This window comes from Leptodactylus fuscus, chromosome 5 (assembly GCF_031893055.1).
Source record: "Leptodactylus fuscus isolate aLepFus1 chromosome 5, aLepFus1.hap2, whole genome shotgun sequence".
Lineage (NCBI taxonomy): Eukaryota > Metazoa > Chordata > Amphibia > Anura > Leptodactylidae > Leptodactylus > Leptodactylus fuscus.
Window position 1 is genome coordinate 136491021 of NC_134269.1, and position 18278 is coordinate 136509298.

At 41.3% G+C, this 18278-nt stretch overlaps 1 protein-coding gene across 3 annotated transcripts in view; it reads left to right on the forward strand.

Annotated features, from left to right (window-relative positions):
• The window catches only part of PPHLN1 (periphilin 1), a 71465-nt gene that overhangs the window by 10747 nt on the left and 42440 nt on the right, over nt 1-18278 (forward strand). For all 3 annotated transcript variants that reach the window (XM_075274377.1, XM_075274379.1, XM_075274378.1), the window contains exons 4-5: nt 1178-1318; nt 1424-1485. In XM_075274377.1, the coding sequence (XP_075130478.1) occupies nt 1178-1318; nt 1424-1485 (203 nt within the window). The remainder of the gene's footprint in view (nt 1-1177; nt 1319-1423; nt 1486-18278) is intronic.

Genomic DNA, 18278 nt, shown 5'->3' on the forward strand with positions numbered 1-18278 from the left:
CAGGTGTAGAGCAGAGGGCATGTGTATCATACTGAATAGTAAACATTGCTTTATGCCAACCTTTTCCATAAATGTAGCATACATGGTTCAGTAACCCAATATCCCAAGGTCTATATATTTTCCTCCTGCTACTAGCTATGATCGGCAGTTTTTTCACTGTAGTCAGTAGCTTAATGGTAGGATGGGGAAGCCTGCATCAAATAGATATGAATCCTTCTCCTTATGTCAGTTCACTGAACTTGTTTATTTTTAACAAATATAATAGTACGGTAAGTTTAAAAAAAAAAAAAAAAAATCTTTGCATTTTTTTTAACTTTATGAAGTAATCTTATCACAATTAAACCAGTATCAAGCATTATATAAATGATTGCCTTAGGATGAGGTGTATGGCGTGAGTTATTCATCCTGCCCCAGTACCATATTCAACTATGCCAAAGGAAAAAACCACACAAATCCAATTTATGAAATAATATACAGTTTATTACACATACATAAATGTAGTTAATATTTAAAAATACTTATTACAAATACATAAGGGCAAACAACTTACCCACGATACGATCAATTGACACATGGCAAGAATCTTGTGTGGGTAAGGCATAGAGAAAAGAGGGATTTATCAATATAAATGAAAAAGAGTGATAGTTCTATAACCAGCAATGCCACTGTATGTACTGTCTCAAGCCACATATAACAAATAGAACCCATAATAGGGATTATAACATGACAAGTAGCCATGTACCATACAAAGACTGCTGGATTACATATAACTTACAAAACAATGATGGTATCGTAAAGCTCCAAACAATAATACACCTAAGTTATAGCATATTCCTTACCACGCGTAAACACGCCCTGACGCATGTTTCACCAGAGATGACTTCTTCAAGGGGTAGCTATAACTTAGTTTTATTATCAGCCCAACTTTTTGTCATATGCTGACCCAGCACCATATAAAGAGGTGCTTAGGTAAGCTTGTTTCCTACATCACAGTTATTTTACTTGAGATCTTAGCAACTTGACTCCCGGTTCTTGGAGGGAGCGCATACATTCTGAGGAAAACTGTAAGGGATAGCTATTTACTCTGGTGAGACAAACGTTGTCACTTTGTATTTGTCACGCAAATATAACTGTATAAGTCCCAATCATTTGTATTCCCTTTCTTACCTACATGAAGGGAGATTATCACAGAGTTGTAAATGTGGTCAGGCGGCCAGATGATGAGGTTTATCACCGTTATGAAGAGTACAGTGATCCAGAATACAGAGAGTATGAAGACCCTCATCCATATGAAAGACGAAGTTTGCCATATAGAGGGGTATGTATTTTTATTGTAATTGAGTGCAGATATTCGATAATGGCTGCAAATATCGATTAGTGCAACCATTTATGCTGTATTGTCTATTTCACCACTTTACGACAGGACGATCCAGGATATAGGTGGGCAAGAGGAGAGCCACCCGTGAGTCGACACCCAGAATACAGGTAACTGGCTGCCCCTCGTATTCTGCTTGTCCCAAGTGAAATCACTTATTTTTTTCACCTCCTGCAGTTCTTTCCTCAGAGTCATTGTCCTGCCCAACTTGTTCTTTGGTGCAGACATGTAAATAATGCAATACAGAAAAAGTCTAATTTTAAGGGAAGGGAGAAGAAAGCAGTAAATTCCAATTAGCACAGCATGTACACAAATGAGTCATTGCCTATATTTCCATGGTGTTCTAGTGACATCTAGTGGACATTATGTGTAACGCTTTTCTGACCGCTTGTTGCTTAAAATGACAGTCTTTTATTGTATTACAAGTCAGTAAAATTAGTATAAATTACACCATATGTTTCATATTTGGCACCTGCTAAGAACTTTTGAGGCATAATCATTTCTATAAATTTGGTGTATTTTTAATACTAAACTTGCCACTTTTAGCTAATCAGAATTGTGTCTGTAAACAAAGTAGTTAGAAGCTCAATGTTATTGAACATTGACATTTTGTTAATCACTGACTAACTTCGTTACTTATTGCACCCATTTCTTGTTAGATTAAAGTAGAAGTCTTAAAAGGTTGTATTAGACCCCTTAGATATACAAAATTTGCAATTTTTTTATATATATATTTTCCCCACTAAAAACATATTTAAAAGCTGGTCATAAACTACATACAGTTGTATCCACTGCTCAGCTCAGCTCTAGGTGCAGTTGCTCCTTCTGAATGGAAGCAAGAGTGTTCTCTAACTAATATCTTGAAAATTGCTAAACTTTCTACAAAAACATAGAAAGTTGTAAAAGTTCCATTTATACAATGTACTCATTTATAGTGATTCTGTTATGTTGGACCTCTCCATGTATCACAGTAATACTTATAGTAGTTTTTTTTAAGTGAACATTTAATATATTTATTGCTGAAGTAGAAATTATTGACGTGTAACTTTGTAAAATAGTGTGTATGATCAGTATTGGGAGGATACATACATTTTATGCTTGGAATTATATTGCAAATTTAGTTTTTACTTCCTTAATAAGGGAGTTTTGAGAATTGCATGAGAAATGTCTTCGTGAGGAAGTAAGATACATGTATACTAAATTCCACATTTGACATATTAATACCCCTGGCAATTAGGTTCAGGGTCCTGATGACTGACCTCAGCCTCTCACCATTGCATTAATCTAGCTCCTGGGGAATAGCAGGACTGGATGTATTATAGGTTCTGTAAAATGTGGTTTTAATTATCTCTCCTCTCTGCCAAACTATTGTGGAATAACCTGAAATGTGCCTGTGGATGATGTGTATCCTACTAAGAAGTACTTTGTAAGATTCTTTCTTTTCACTTTTGGTGAAACCTATCCCACGCATTAGGGAATTGTGAAACAGGCCTGTGGTAGAAGAGTATTACTAGCATTGTTCCTTAAGGTGGAGAGATAGGTCAGAGGCAGCTGAGTGGAAATTACATTTGCTACGCCTGATCTTTCCAGCAACGTCTGCAGAATCCAGTAAAACTACTGCAGTGCTTTGTGCAAAACAACCTGAAGTGAGATCACTGGGAGATATAAGAAAGTAAACGTGACCACTTTCAGCAGCTATCAGAGTTTTTAGTTGAAGACATGATGGGTAAATTATGTGATCTCATCAACTTTGAATGTGGAATATGGTGTCACTATCACTGCCTTATTCAAAGTGATGACGTGAATAGTGTTTCAGGACTCGGATTAGTCACAACATTCTTTAGTAATCCATGGTTCAGACTTTATTAACCCATTGTTTCATTGTTGCAAAACTGACCCTTTTGTAGTATTGGTTTGAGCATAAACAAGACCGCTGCACATGTGAGTTGTTGAAGAGCCACAGCTATAGTTTTCAGGAATTGAATTGAAACACTGGAAGGCTAAGGCCCCATGGGCTGGAAACGCAGCACTAAAGCGCTGCGGGAACAACTGCGGCGTGAACTCATTGCGGTTCTTCCCTCAGCGCTTTGAACAGAAAGTTCACAGAATTTTCCTCTGCAGACTTTCTGTTACAATTATATCTACGGGGAAGCCACCAGCGTTTCCGTAGATATAATTGACATGCTGCGATTTTCAAAACCACAACGGTTTTGGAAATCGCAGCATGTCTGCGCTGCGATTTTTTTCCGCAAAGTGGGAATGGCATTTGCAACTTTACATAACACTTGCCATAACGGTAACCAATTTGATTAAACTTCCATTTCAGTGTGATCCTTGACTTTTTTTTTTTTTTTGTGCGTGCAAAGATGAGTCTTTTCTAATGGATACTGGCTGAACACAGTACTCAGAGTGATCTGTAGTAAGCCAGCTTTGTGGGGTCAGATGATGTCCCCCATACACCCCAGACTTTTTTGTTTTGTTTTATAAACCCATACAAATACAGATCTGTCCAGCCTTGTTCAGCTGCTATATCATACTTCACTTTTTGCACTTTTTTCAAAGTAGAAAACTGAATTGCACAGGCCCTCTGACTAGGGCAGATCACAGCCTGGGCACTAGGACGCCATGCCTCACGCTTTACGTCTTAATGCCTCTTCCCTCCAACTATTTACATGCTCCACTATGGATTACCTGGAGCAGCAGCATTTGCCGAGTAAATATGCCTGAAGTACTGACCTCCGTACAGGAGCCAGAACTTGCTGACCACAGCTATAGACCCTGTGTGATGTTTAATTGCTTGATTTTTGAGAAGGTAATTTTACTAACATTATTGCCATCATACTTTTTGTTCTTTATGGAATATTATGGTCAAGTAGTGTGAAACAAATACGTGACTTAAAGAGCCTTTTACACCGAGAGTACTGAACATTCCTTGGAGCTTTCACTCCTGATCACTACAGATAATCGCCACAGATCATTCATCCCCATACAGATTGCATTGTCAGCAGCACGTTGCCCTGTTTACACGGAGCAATGTGCTGCTAACAATCTAGCAATGTAAGAGGCACCTGTTAGGAGGGGAACTGATCAAATGACAAACAATCTGTGGTCCCTTTACCAAGGCCAGTTATCAGGAACAAGCTATTTAGGAATGGTTGTTCCTGCTATTTGGCCAATTTCCTAGCCTGTGTAAATAGACTTTTAGTTTAGATATTCCTAAAGCTGTTGTCCCTGGTAACTTCCATTATCAGTATTGATTTTCATCTTGATGCTCTTCTATTTTATTTTTATACCACAGGAAAGTAGTCTGAAAGAGGGGCTAGTTATTTCACAAGTCATAGTGAGAATCCAAACACATGCCTGATAGGACTAGTAAACTGTGGAAGGTTTGGGCACTGCTGTTTTCTGTACTATATTATTAGTACAGTGCTTTCTTTTCCTGTTGTGGAAATTCTTGTAGGTAGCAGACAAGCATATGCCACAACTTCAGATACAGCTGCCCATATTGGCTGTCTATTATTATTATCTTTGAAATTTTGCTTTATTTAAACAACACCACAATTTATTTTTAAGGAACATCATAATAATAATAATAATGATGCATTTTAGAACTAGTCCTCCTCTTGTTACGGTTTAAGATTGTTATATCCTGTAAAGTGTAACTAAGGGGGTGTTCACACTTGCACCCCTGTGCACTCTGTGTCATTCCATTGGGTTTCCATCCTAAGTCCTGGCAGAACTGCATATGAGACGGCTTCCAAGCGGTCATTCATTTGGATGGGTTTTAAAAGCAAACTACTGGTGTCTATATGCAGACTCTCCGCTGGGAAACCGTTTTTTTGGCCGCAGAGGCTGCATACAGACACCGGCGGTTCGCTTTTAAAACCCATCCAAATGAGTGGGTATTAAAACTGACCACTGAGAAGCCGTTCTCTGTGCAGTTTCACCGGGGCTTAGGACAGAAACCCATCAGAATGACACAGAGCGCATAGGGACGCAAGTATGAACGCCTCCTAAAATGTCAACAATAATTTCTGATTTTTCTGGCAGCATTTCTGTCTTTAATAATTAATTTTTTTCTCCTATTTGTGAAACCATGCGTTTCTTTATTTTTTTTTTCCCTTGCTTCTCTATTAACATCTCTACTGCTTTTTACTTTGAGCATGTGGGCTGGGCTCTGGTGTATTGCAGTGAAAAGGAGGGGAGGGTCCCTTTAAACAGTTCTATCTTTCTCATGATAAGGGGAGCAGCACAGAACCATGTTTCATCCATGAAACTCTGTTTGTGTGTCAGCCAGATTTAGTGGCTTGAACTTCCTGCTGGGAGCCGGACTCCTAGCAGTATAGTTATCTGTGATGCTAGGAGTCCCTGCCTCCCAGCGACATACTGTCGTATACTGTAATTGATATGGGAGAGTATGTCTGGCTGACACACGGAATGAAACATGGTTGTATGTTGCTCTCCTTAAACTTACAAATGTGAGCCTGATGTCATCTGAAAGAGGAGATTCCCAGGGGCCACACGGTGGCTCAGTGGTAAGCACTGCAGCCTTGCAGCGCTGGAGTCCTGGTGTTCAAATCCCACCAAGGGCAAAAAAACATCTGCAAGGAGTTTGTATGTTCTCCCTGTATTTGCATGGATTTCCATTCCATATTCCAAAAAGATATACTGATAGGGAAAAATGTACATTGTGAGCTCTATGTGGGGCTCACAATCTACATTTAAAAAAAAAAAAAGAGGAGATTCCCATCTTTCATGGCACTAAGGATGCAGTTTTACCAGATAAATGGGATAATTATTTACAGTTGCTCTCAGAAGATCTCTCTGGAAATAACACTTGTGCCCTATAAAACATGAGAATCCCTTCTTTCATATGACTCCAGAAGCACATTTCTACCTTTTTGTATGATTGAATTATAACAATTTAAAGTGACCCTCCCAACCCTCATTTTTCCTGCATTACACATAAGCCAGTAAGGGGATAGCTATCAAGAGAGAAGTAAGGAAAAGAATAAAGAAATGCATAATTTCACAGCTTAAAGAGGACCTTTCATCAGATTGGGCACAGGCAGTTCCATATACTGCTGGAAAGCAGACAGTGCGCTGAATTCAGTGCACTGTCAGCTTTCCCGTTCTGTGCCCCCAGTAAAGAGCTATCGGTACCATAGCGCATTACAATCAGTCAGGAACGTCCTTCTCCGCAGCAGCGCCTATCACACTGTGCTGTGTGAGCGGGGAGGAACGCCCCCCCTCCCCTCCTGATAATACTTGTCTATGGACCAGTACTGTGAGCGGAGGGAGGGGGCGTTCCTCCCCGCTCACACTGTATAGTGCTATAGGTGCTGCTGTGGAGAAGGACGTACTTGACTGACTGTCAGGAACGCCCTTCTGACTGTAAAGCGCTACGGTACCAGGACCGATAGCGCTTTACCCGGGGCACATATCGGGAAAGCCGACAGTGCGCTGAATTCAGCGCACTGTCTGCTTTCCAGCAGTGTATGGAACTGCCTGTGCCCAATCTTTAAACCCAAAAGTTGTTAGTAAAGTATATTAGAAAAGTTGTTTGAAAGCTTAGTTGCACTTTAAAGCACTGACCTGATAAAGTTGGCTTTGAGATAAGTTACTCCCAAGCTTTGTAAAACAGGAAATGAGCTTGTTTTCTTTTAGTGAAGTATACTCAGCTATATTGTTATTGTATGGTAAGCATAGAGATAGTTAGAGGATCAAAGTATGATGGATATTATTCTGTTGACACAAGTCATGACTGGAATAAACAGAGATTTAGGATCCAATAGCTCTGAGCGGGTTCATGAAGCATTCTGTCTCTAAAATGTACAATTTTGATCATACTGGCGCCAGCTGTTGTGGGAATATTTCAGTGGCTGCCCTCATTATTTATACTTTATGTTGATCTCCAGTTCTAATAACCTTAATTTTTCTTAGAAGGGTTTTACACTTTTTGTAACTCTTTACAAAATAAAAACAAACATCCTACAGTAACGCCAACGATTTAATAAAGGTTCATTCAGATGGCTGTAATGAAGGCTAAAGTTAAGGTCCAAACCTGGCATCATTTATCCCTATCATGCAGTTAGTTTGGATCATTAGACCTATCAGGCTAGGACTTACATCTGTATGACAGAAGCTTCAGGCCGAAGCCCCCCCACAGTGTAGAAACGCCTTTGCAAAAAATGCAGCATTTTACAGTTACTGTAAAGTGGATGGGATTCCAACCATTGCAGAAAAATACATTGCGGTTTTGGAAATTGCAGCATGTCAATTATACCTATGGAAATGCTGGAGGTTTTCCCATAGGTATAATTGAAGCAGAAATCTGTCTTTCTGTAAAAAGCGCTGTGGGGAAAACCGCAATTTGGTTTTTCCCTCAGGACTTTTTTTTACTGCTGACCGCTACTTGGGGCCTTAGCTTAAAAGGGTTTTTCAGGCTAAACATAGACAGGGATACAACATCTCTGCCCTTAGGATAGGTCATCAATGAAAAAGTCCTGGAAAACTCCTTTCCAGAGGACATTTCACGTCCTCTGGAATTGACAGTATTAGATATTACTAGACTATAAATCTTTGATAGTGTGTGCCCAAGTGCTGCAAATATTAGTGCCGAAACTAACCCTCCACTGTCAGAAGGGCAGGCCTTGCAGCCTAGCATCATCCCTGAGCTATGAGGAGCACCTCTTCCCCCCCCCCCCCGACAGTACAAGGCTATTGAAGAGCTCTGTCAGGGAAGATGTTCCTCATAACCCAGCGTGATGCCCTTCTAACAGTGGAGAGATAGCGGTACCGAAACTAACAGAACCAAAATCTCCGGCACTGGCGCGCACAAAGTTGAATTCAGCTGCTCACTGTCCGCTTTTGAGCAGTATATAATACCGTTGGTGCCAGAGGATGAGAAAGGTCTTCAAATATGGCGGGCCCTGCTGTGTGTTCACTGTATTATGCAGGCACTGATTGCGGGTATTAACCCTTCTGATGCCTCTGTCAGACTTGACTGAAGCACATTTTCCTGGCGGTACTGCAATTTGGGAAAAGATCTAAAGAGCTAAACTTAAAAAGTGACAATTTTTGTGCAAAGATTCTGACTCGTAGCTTGAACTTGTTGATAAATGTAAGTTTTTTTTTTGTTTTTTTTTGTTGGCAGATGGTATATTTTACGTGAGCATTAAAAGAAAATTCATTTTTCAGCAAATTAAAAGGGGAATTTGGTGATGAAAGTGTTAAAGGGGATTGAGGATAATACTCTAATCGGTAGGCCTCCAATTGTTGGGACTCGCACCGTACTCATAAAACAGGTTCCTGTATCCCTTTCTGAATGGAGAGGTAAGCTAAGCATATGCACTGTGCCACTCCATTCATTTTGATAGTCAAGTGCTATACCTGGCTAACTCTGGCAGTCCTATAGAATGTGAATGGAGCATAAGGTAACATGCTCAGCTTTGTCCACCACTTAGGTAGGAGAATTGGCCCTCAGATCTTGTGAATGATATTAAAAAAAATAAGAAGGGAAAATGGCATAAAAAAATGTCCTATATAACATGTTCACTGCACTCCTGATAAATACCCTCAAGTCTGTAGCTTCCAAATGGGGCCATGTGTCAGAGGATTCCACTTTATTGCATTTCCAGGGCTCTGTAAAAGTGGCATGACCTCTAAAACACATATCGTCTAAATATGTGCTTCAAAAACCAGATAGTGCTCCTTTTTCCTTCTGTGTCCAGCTGTGTGCTCAAACTGCTGTTTATACCCACATAGGCTATTGTTAAGTATGTTATTGTGGGTACAACAGTGTACAAAGTACATGTGGGCATGATCTGCATTTTTGGCATATAGCAGGGTGCAGGTGTGAGGGAGTGCTGTGTGGCTTTTGGAGGTTTGGTATCTGGATGCCATGTCATGTTTGCAGAGCCTCTAAGGTGCCTGTAAGATCAAGGGGTGTAGTGAGCATTAGTTTTTCCAAATGTGAATACACAGCAAATAGTAAAAGGGAATATGTGGAGTACATAGGGTATACCAAATTCCCTTTTATTTCTTAGTGGCTCGTCTGATTGGGAAGGTCACTCTGGGGGTCGCTTCTGGTGTCTTTTCTAAATTTGATGTGTACTGCTTATATAGTTTTCTAAGTAAATATATTTCTAAAGGTGCTATTGACATGAAATTCTCAACTAATGTCAGGAACAACCCATCCAATCCACACAGGCAAAATATCAAACCGTAGCGGTCCATTAATTAAGTTGTGTAGTAATGAGAAATGACACAGGGAATTAGTATGGAATACGTTACTGAAGGTTATTTAAAACTTCAGCTTCAAGACGCCTCCTATATGGAGAAACCAGTAATATGCATTGCTCAGGTGTGATATTGGCCCAACAAAACTGCACCTTTAATGCCCGCAGGAGGCTATGGAAAAAGAGGAGTCAGAATCAGTGCTTTGGCCTTCTGACTCCATAGCCTTCATTGCCAGATATATCTGGTGGTAGCCTATTTCCCTTGAGAATAGAGGCATTGGGTATAGAAATTCAGCATGCACGATCCTTCCTTCCTTTGTCATCATCTGTCAACAGAGAGTCAGGAGAACCCCATATATGTGATAGTTGGTGGTTTTTGGCTACTTTTATCGTAAGAAAGCTGTAAAGGTGTTTCTGTTCTTTTGTTATTGATGATTTGCCATTAGAATAGGTCATTAAGAGGAGTCTATCACTCCCTCCCCCCGCCCCCAGCATACTGAGCTGTCAACACTATTATAGAGCCCATTACAGTGATAAACAACATGCCTTTATGTATGTCATTGTTTTAGATTTGGAGAAAACAACTTTGAATTCTTATACAAATGAAGCAGTTGGTGCACTGGGGACAGGCCTTTAGCTTCTTGGAGCACTGCTATTGCCGCTCAAATGCCCACCACCTCCTGCCTGGCTACACTTTACAGTGGCAGGGGGTTCTCCCAATGCTATGACATCACTCATCCTACCTCATCAGCAAGATCGGTGCTCCCAGGCTAAAGGCCCGCCCATACTGCACCAACTTCCTCATCTACATGAGACTTCAAAGTTGGTTTTCTCCGAATCTCCAAAAGTGACATAGCTAGCAAAAGTATGGTGTTTATCACTATAATTTGCTTTGTGACATGGTCACAGAACATCTGCCTGGTGACGAGCTGTGCACCTGTGTGTTCATCACATGACCATAGACTGTACATCACAATACCATGGACTGCGTATCACATGACTATGGACTGAATTTTATTGACTGGGAGTAAGCAGAATGAATGACCGCAAGCAGAGATCTAGAAAACCATTAGGATATATAATTGCTTCAAAAATTTAGTTTTAAGGCCGTTTTCAAAGTACGACTTTGAGGCTGAAGCCCAAGGTTGCGAAAAATATAATTATAAATAATTTTTTTTTAAAAAAAGAAAAATTGCTAATTCTGGCCAATCCCGTTCACGCATTGCAGAAAAAAAATTCCACAGCGGAAAAGCTGTTTTTTCAAAAATACGCCCACATTTTTGAAAATTGCGACATGTCAGTTATACCTGGGGAAACGCTGGCGTTTTCTGTGTAGGTATAATAGAGGCAGAAAGTCCTCTGAGTAAAACTCTGCGAAAATGCAATGGAAAAACACTGCAGAAAAAAAATAATGCATTTCCAAACTTTTTTTTTTTTTTTTTTTGCTGCATTTCACTACTTGTGACCTTAGCCTGAAGCTGCACATAGTCTTTAACCCTTTTGCTGGCAGGACAATTTTCAAGCTTTTAACTTCTCTTCTAATAATCAGCAGAAGTGAGTATACCAGAATCATTAACAACACAGAAGATGGCAAACACAAGGAAATATATCCAAAACGTGCACCTTCTTTTTACTTCCAAAACTTGTAGATAAATTTGTTCATGTGAGCCAATTAATATTTATTCTGACTAGTGGCACTTTAATGTTATTTTACCCTTTTCCCATCCCAAAATCAGATAGCTGAGATAAGAGCCTAGAAACCCTATCTTATTGTTTGTTCCTGCTTCTTGTATCTGCTTTGCTTATAAACAAATTTAAGGAGAGGACCTGAGATACTTATAATGCAATGGCCCGCTGAATTTGCTGGCAGTAGACGGATAATACTGTGCCAACTAGAAAAAAAAACCATTCACATCATGCTAAAGTAATATCACTAGTTTCATAGCCATTACAGTACATGAGACAGGTTGAATAGTGCACTCGGGATGTCCAGTTTAAGGGCTACTTCACACGGGGACATGGAGGAGGATTTTGACAGCGGACTCCACGTCATAATCCTCCGCCATACAATGTTGTAGACTGCTAGCTTTTTTTTTTTCTGCTAGCAGAAAAACAGCCTGGCTTTTTTTTAAGCTGTTTAAAAAAAAAAAAAAAAAGCTCCAAAAAAAGCTTGGCAAGGTCCAAAAAAAGCTTCCTAATTAGGAAGCTTTTTATCCCCGTGCCAAAATAAGCCACACGTTATTTACGTATGAACTAACCTTTATGGTATATAATAACTTAGTTCACACGTGAAAAAAGCCTAGCTGATTTTGTCACTGATTTTTCAGCGTCGCTTTTTTTTGGACACTGTTTTTTGCATTGGACGCTGTTTTTGACACTGTTTTTGACGATTTTTCGGTCGCTGTTTTTTTTAAGCTTTTTTTTGGCACTACAAAAAAGTACATGATAAAAAAACGCTAGCGGTTTCAGTCGCAAGCTAGCAGAAAAAAAAAAAAAAAGCTAGCAATTCATATAGGGCTACATTTTATGGAGGCTGATTTGGCCGTGAAATCAGCTGTCAAAATCAGCCGTGTGAACACTGATGGGGTTCCTGGGTAAGCATGAGGAAGTAGCTTGAGGTAGAGGAGTTTCTTTACATATGTCTGGTGCTGTAAGTTTGCAATATGATGAATAATCCCTATGTATGTATCATGGACTTAGAGCACCCCACAATATTTGTGCTTAGAGTCAGGCTGTGGTGAAGTATTGATTTCAGAGATTGTGCACACTTAGCACTTGTTATTCATATTTTCAGAATATGATTCTTCTTTAACCTGACAAAGTATTTTTTGCATGTGACTGCTGTGGTCAATCAACGGCCTTATCGAAGGGCGCGAGACGTCACTACCTGTGATGTCCCATGTTCTTTCCTTAGGTCAAACTGTGGCCTAAGGAAAGGGATACGGGACATCACAGCCGGTGAGAAGTGGCAAAAAAATACTTTGTGCAGTAACTTAATAGATAGAGATGAGCGAACACTAAAATGTTCGAGGTTCGAAATTCGATTCGAACAGCCGCTCACTGTTCGAGTGTTCGAATGGGTTTCGAACCCCATTATAGTCTATGGGGAACATAAACTCGTTAAGGGGGAAACCCAAATTCGTGTCTGGAGGGTCACCAAGTCCACTATGACACCCCAGGAAATGATACCAACACCCTGGAATGACACTGGGACAGCAGCAGAAGCATGTCTGGGGGCATAAAAGTCACTTTATTTCATGGAAATCCCTGTCAGTTTGCGATTTTCGCAAGCTAACTTTTCCCCATAGAAATGCATTGGCCAGTGCTGATTGGCCAGAGTACGGAACTCGACCAATCAGCGCTGGCTCTGCTGGAGGAGGCGGAGTCTAAGATAGCTCCACACCAGTCTCCATTCAGGTCCGACCTTAGACTCCGCCTCCTCCGGCAGAGCCAGCGCTGATTGGCCGAAGGCTGGCCAATGCATTCCTATGCGAATGCAGACTTAGCAGTGCTGAGTCAGTTTTGCTCAACTACACATCTGATGCACACTCGGCACTGCTACATCAGATGTAGCAATCTGATGTAGCAGAGCCGAGGGTGCACTAGAACCCCTGTGCAAACTCAGTTCACGCTAATAGAATGCATTGGCCAGCGCTGATTGGCCAATGCATTCTATTAGCCCGATGAAGTAGAGCTGAATGTGTGTGCTAAGCACACACATTCAGCACTGCTTCATCAAGCCAATACAATGCATTAGCCAGTGCTGATTGGCCAGAGTACGGAATTCGGCCAATCAGCGCTGGCCAATGCATTCTATTAGCCCGATGAAGTAGAGCTGAATGTGTGTGCTAAGCACACACATTCAGCACTGCTTCATCAAGCCAATACAATGCATTAGCCAGTGCTGATTGGCCAGAGTACGGAATTCGGCCAATCAGCGCTGGCTCTGCCGGAGGAGGCGGAGTCTAAGGTCGGACCTGAATGGAGACTGGTGTGGAGCGATCTTAGACTCCGCCTCCTCCAGCAGAGCCAGCGCTGATTGGTCGAGTTCCGTACTCTGGCCAATCAGCGCTGGCCAATGCATTCTATTAGCCCGATGAAGTAGAGCTGAATGTGTGTGCTTAGCACACACATTCAGCTCTACTTCATCAGGCTAATAGAATACATTGGCCAATCAGCGCTGGCCAATGCATTCTATTAGCTTGATGAAGCAGAGTGTGCACAAGGGTTCAAGCGCACCCTCGGCTCTGATGTAGCAGAGCTGAGGGTGCACAAGGGTTCAAGTGCACCCTCGGCTCTCCTACATCAGAGCCGAGGGTGCGCTTGAACCCTTGTGCAGCCTCGGCTCTGCTACATCAGAGCCGAGGGTGCGCTTGAACCCTTGTGCACACTCTGCTTCATCAAGCTAATAGAATGCATTGGCCAGCACTGATTGGCCAGAGTACGGAATTCGGCCAATCAGCGCTGGCCAATGCATCCCTATGGGAAAAAGTTTATCTCACAAAAATCACAATTACACACCCGATAGAGCCCCAAAAAGTTATTTTTAATAACATTCCCCCCTAAATAAAGGTTATCCCTAGCTATCCCTGCCTGTACAGCTATCCCTGTCTCATAGTCACAAAGTTCACATTCTCATATGACCCGGATTTGAAATCCACTATTCGTCTAAAATGGAGGTCACCTGATTTCGGCAGCCAATGACTTTTTCCAATTTTTTTCAATGCCCCCAGTGTCGTAGTTCCTGTCCCACCTCCCCTGCGCTGTTATTGGTGCAAAAAAGGCGCCAGGGAAGGTGGGAGGGGAATCGAATTTTGGCGCACTTTACCACGTGGTGTTCGATTCGATTCGAACATGGCGAACACCCTGATATCCGATCGAACATGTGTTCGATAGAACACTGTTCGCTCATCTCTATTAATAGATCATTTTGCAGCAAGCCTCCTAATGAATGTTATGATTGAAATGTTTGATTTCTGTCAGCCTTAGTGCTCATTCACATGACAAGATTCTATGTTTGAGTGTACACACGGCCCCATACACTTGTGTGAATCTACTCACAAAACTGTTGTTTTAGTGGTCCATTGACCAATCCAAGAAAAAATAGAGCATGCTATTTTTCATCTCTATGAGGCATCTGTAAAACAGGATAGCCTCAGTGGTACGCTCGCCCATGAAAAAAAGTCCTTTTTTTATGGCCGATTGCGCAGCATGTCACATGATTGAGGTGTTAGTCTAATATGTAAGGGCACCTTTTGCTGTCATCTATGCTAGGAAAATCATACTCTTGTGAGCCATGAAAGGGATTGTCAAGCAGGCTGTAAATACTGCACCAGTAATACTAATGTCTGTTTGTCTTATGCAACATTGAAGACAAAGATAGGAACCTGCTTATGAGTCAGCACTATGCTAAGGAAATTATCAAAGCTAGCAGTCACCTTTCTTATCTGTATAAGCATCTAGCAAAGCCATGTTCCTGCTGATTACTTAAGTAGGGATTCAGCTCTGTAAGATGCTCTATAGATAAGAAATAGTCATTTAAGTGTAATTGTCATCAGCACATAGTAGGAGATAAGTCATGTAAAACCAGTCATCCTTGCAACATCACTTCTCCCACTTTCATCACATGTATAAATGTAGGGAACTAAGCGTACAGTGGGTTTACAGCTTTTATTTAGCTAACCTAGAGTTGCCAGGAAAATTCCTCGCAGCACCTTTTTTTTTTTTTTCTTGATAAACGTGCAGTTTATATGAAAACTGGTCATATTCTTGTTGGACTGAATGTTCTCATATTTGGCAAGCAATAACACTTCTAATGAATTCCATTTGTCACAATAATTTGTTTGGAATAAAGTTGTCATAACTGTCTAGTTGTTAGTAATTGTTACATATGAACAGTGGAAGACTTGTCCAAGACTTCATATTAAGGGCCTATCCTTAGTATGGATTATCAGTATGAAATCAGTGGGGATTCAGTATTTAGAAACCCCAGAGGGTATGATTCAGAGCTGCAGTCACTGACAGCCATAGTCAGATCTCAGAAACACACCCCTCGTGTACTCCTGCCCGACACTGTCTTCCTGACAGTACAGAGCCTAAATAGCATTTGTGGCACCCAAACTAATACCGAGTTTCCCCGAAAATAAGATAGTGTCTTATATTAAATTTTGGTCCTAAAGATATGCTATGTCTTATTTTCAGGGGATGTCTTATTTTATTTTAGTGTGCTGCTGCCACCACTGCGCTACGCTGAGATGTGCATGCTGCACAAAGACTGTATGAAGAAAAACATTGCAGCTGGCTGAACACTGTGTGCGGTGCTCTGTGTACACAGGAAAGCCGGCTGCTGCCGTGATACCGTATGTTGTATCCACTTTTCCTGCTGCTGTGCGATGAGCTGGGAGAGTGGTGCTTAGTGTATACACAGTGGGCATCTCCCAGCTCATCCTACAGCAGCAGGAACAGTGTATACAACGTATCACAGCGGCGTCAGCAGCCGGCATACTTGTGCACATGGAACATCGCTCACAGTCTTCAGCCAGCTGCAATGGTTTTCTTCATACAATCTTTGCGCAGAAAGATTATTATTATTGGGGGATGTCTTACTTTTAGGGGGTGCCTTATATTAGGCAACTAGAGATGAGCGAACAGTGTTCTATCGAACTCATGTTCGATCGGATATTAGGCTGTTCGGCATGTTCGAATCGAATCGAACACCGCGTGGTAAAGTGCGCCATTACTCGATTCCCCTCCCACCTTCCCTGGCGCCTTTTTTGCTCCAATAACAGCGCAGGGTAGGTGGGACAGGAACTACGACACCGGTGACGTTGAAAAAAGTAGGCAAAACCCATTGGCTGCCGAAAACATGTGACCTCTAATTTAAAAGAACAGCGACGCCCAGCTTCGCGTCATTCTGAGCTTGCAATTCACCGGGGACGGAGGTTTCCGTCCAGCTAGCTAGGGCTTAGATTCTGGGTAGGCAGGGACAGGCTAGGATAGGAAGGAGAAGACAACCAACAGCTCTTGTAAGAGCTAAATTCCAGGGAGAAGCTTGTCAGTGTAACGTGGCACTGACGGGCTCAATCGCCGCAACCCAGCTTTCCCAGGATCCTGAATGGAATACACTGTCAGTGTATTCCCGTATACCCGATATATACCCCGATACCCGTTCCAACGGTGTGCCCCCCCACCTTCACCCCAGAAATACCCTGCAAGTCCCCTAGCAATAGAATTGGGGCTATATACACCCACAATTTTTACTACTGGTATACAGTGCCATTGTCTGACTGGGAATTCAAAGAATATATTGGGAATACAAATACCCTCATTTCTTGCTACTGCCATATAGTGCCAGTTTCTGACTGGTAATTCAAAGAATATATTGGGGTTACGTGCACCCACAATTTTTACTACTGGTATACAGTGCCATTGTCTGACTGGGAATTCAAAGAATATATTGGGAATACAAATACCCTCATTTCTTGCTACTGCCATATAGTGCCAGTTTCTGACTGGGAATTCAAAGAATATATTGGGGTTACGTGCACCCACAATTTTTACTACTGGTATACAGTGCCATTGTCTGACTGGGAATTCAAAGAATATATTGGGGTTATAAATACCCTCATTTCTTGCTACTGCCATATAGTGCCAGTTTCTGACTGGTAATTCAAAGAATATATTGGGGTTACGTGCACCCACAATTTTTACTACTGGTATACAGTGCCATTGTCTGACTGGGAATTCAAAGAGTATATTGGGAATACAAATACCCTCATTTCTTGCTACTGCCATATAGTGCCAGTTTCTGACTGGGAATTCAAAGAATATATTGGGGTTACGTGCACCCACAATTTTTACTACTGGTATACAGTGCCATTGTCTGACTGGGAATTCAAAGAATATATTGGGGTTATAAATACCCTCATTTCTTGCTACTGCCATATAGTGCCAGTTTCTGACTGGTAATTCAAAGAATATATTGGGGTTACGTGCACCCACAATTTTTACTACTGGTATACAGTGCCATTGTCTGACTGGGAATTCAAAGAGTATATTGGGAATACAAATACCCTCATTTCTTGCTACTGCCATATAGTGCCAGTGTCTGACTGGGAATTCAAAGAATATATTGGGGTTACGTGCACCCACAATTTTTACTACTGGTATACAGTGCCATTGTCTGACTGGGAATTCAAAGAATATATTGGGGTTATAAATACCCTCATTTCTTGCTACTGCCATATAGTGCCAGTTTCTGACTGGTAATTCAAAGAATATATTGGGGTTACGTGCACCCACAATTTTTACTACTGGTATACAGTGCCATTGTCTGACTGGGAATTCAAAGAGTATATTGGGAATACAAATACCCTCATTTCTTGCTACTGCCATATAGTGCCAGTTTCTGACTGGTAATTCAAAGAATATATTGGGGTTACGTGCACCCACAATTTTTACTACTGGTATACAGTGCCATTGTCTGACTGGGAATTCAAAGAATATATTGGGGTTATAAATACCCTCATTTCTTGCTACTGCCATATAGTGCCAGTTTCTGACTGGTAATTCAAAGAATATATTGGGGTTACGTGCACCCACAATTTTTACTACTGGTATACAGTGCCATTGTCTGACTGGGAATTCAAAGAGTATATTGGGAA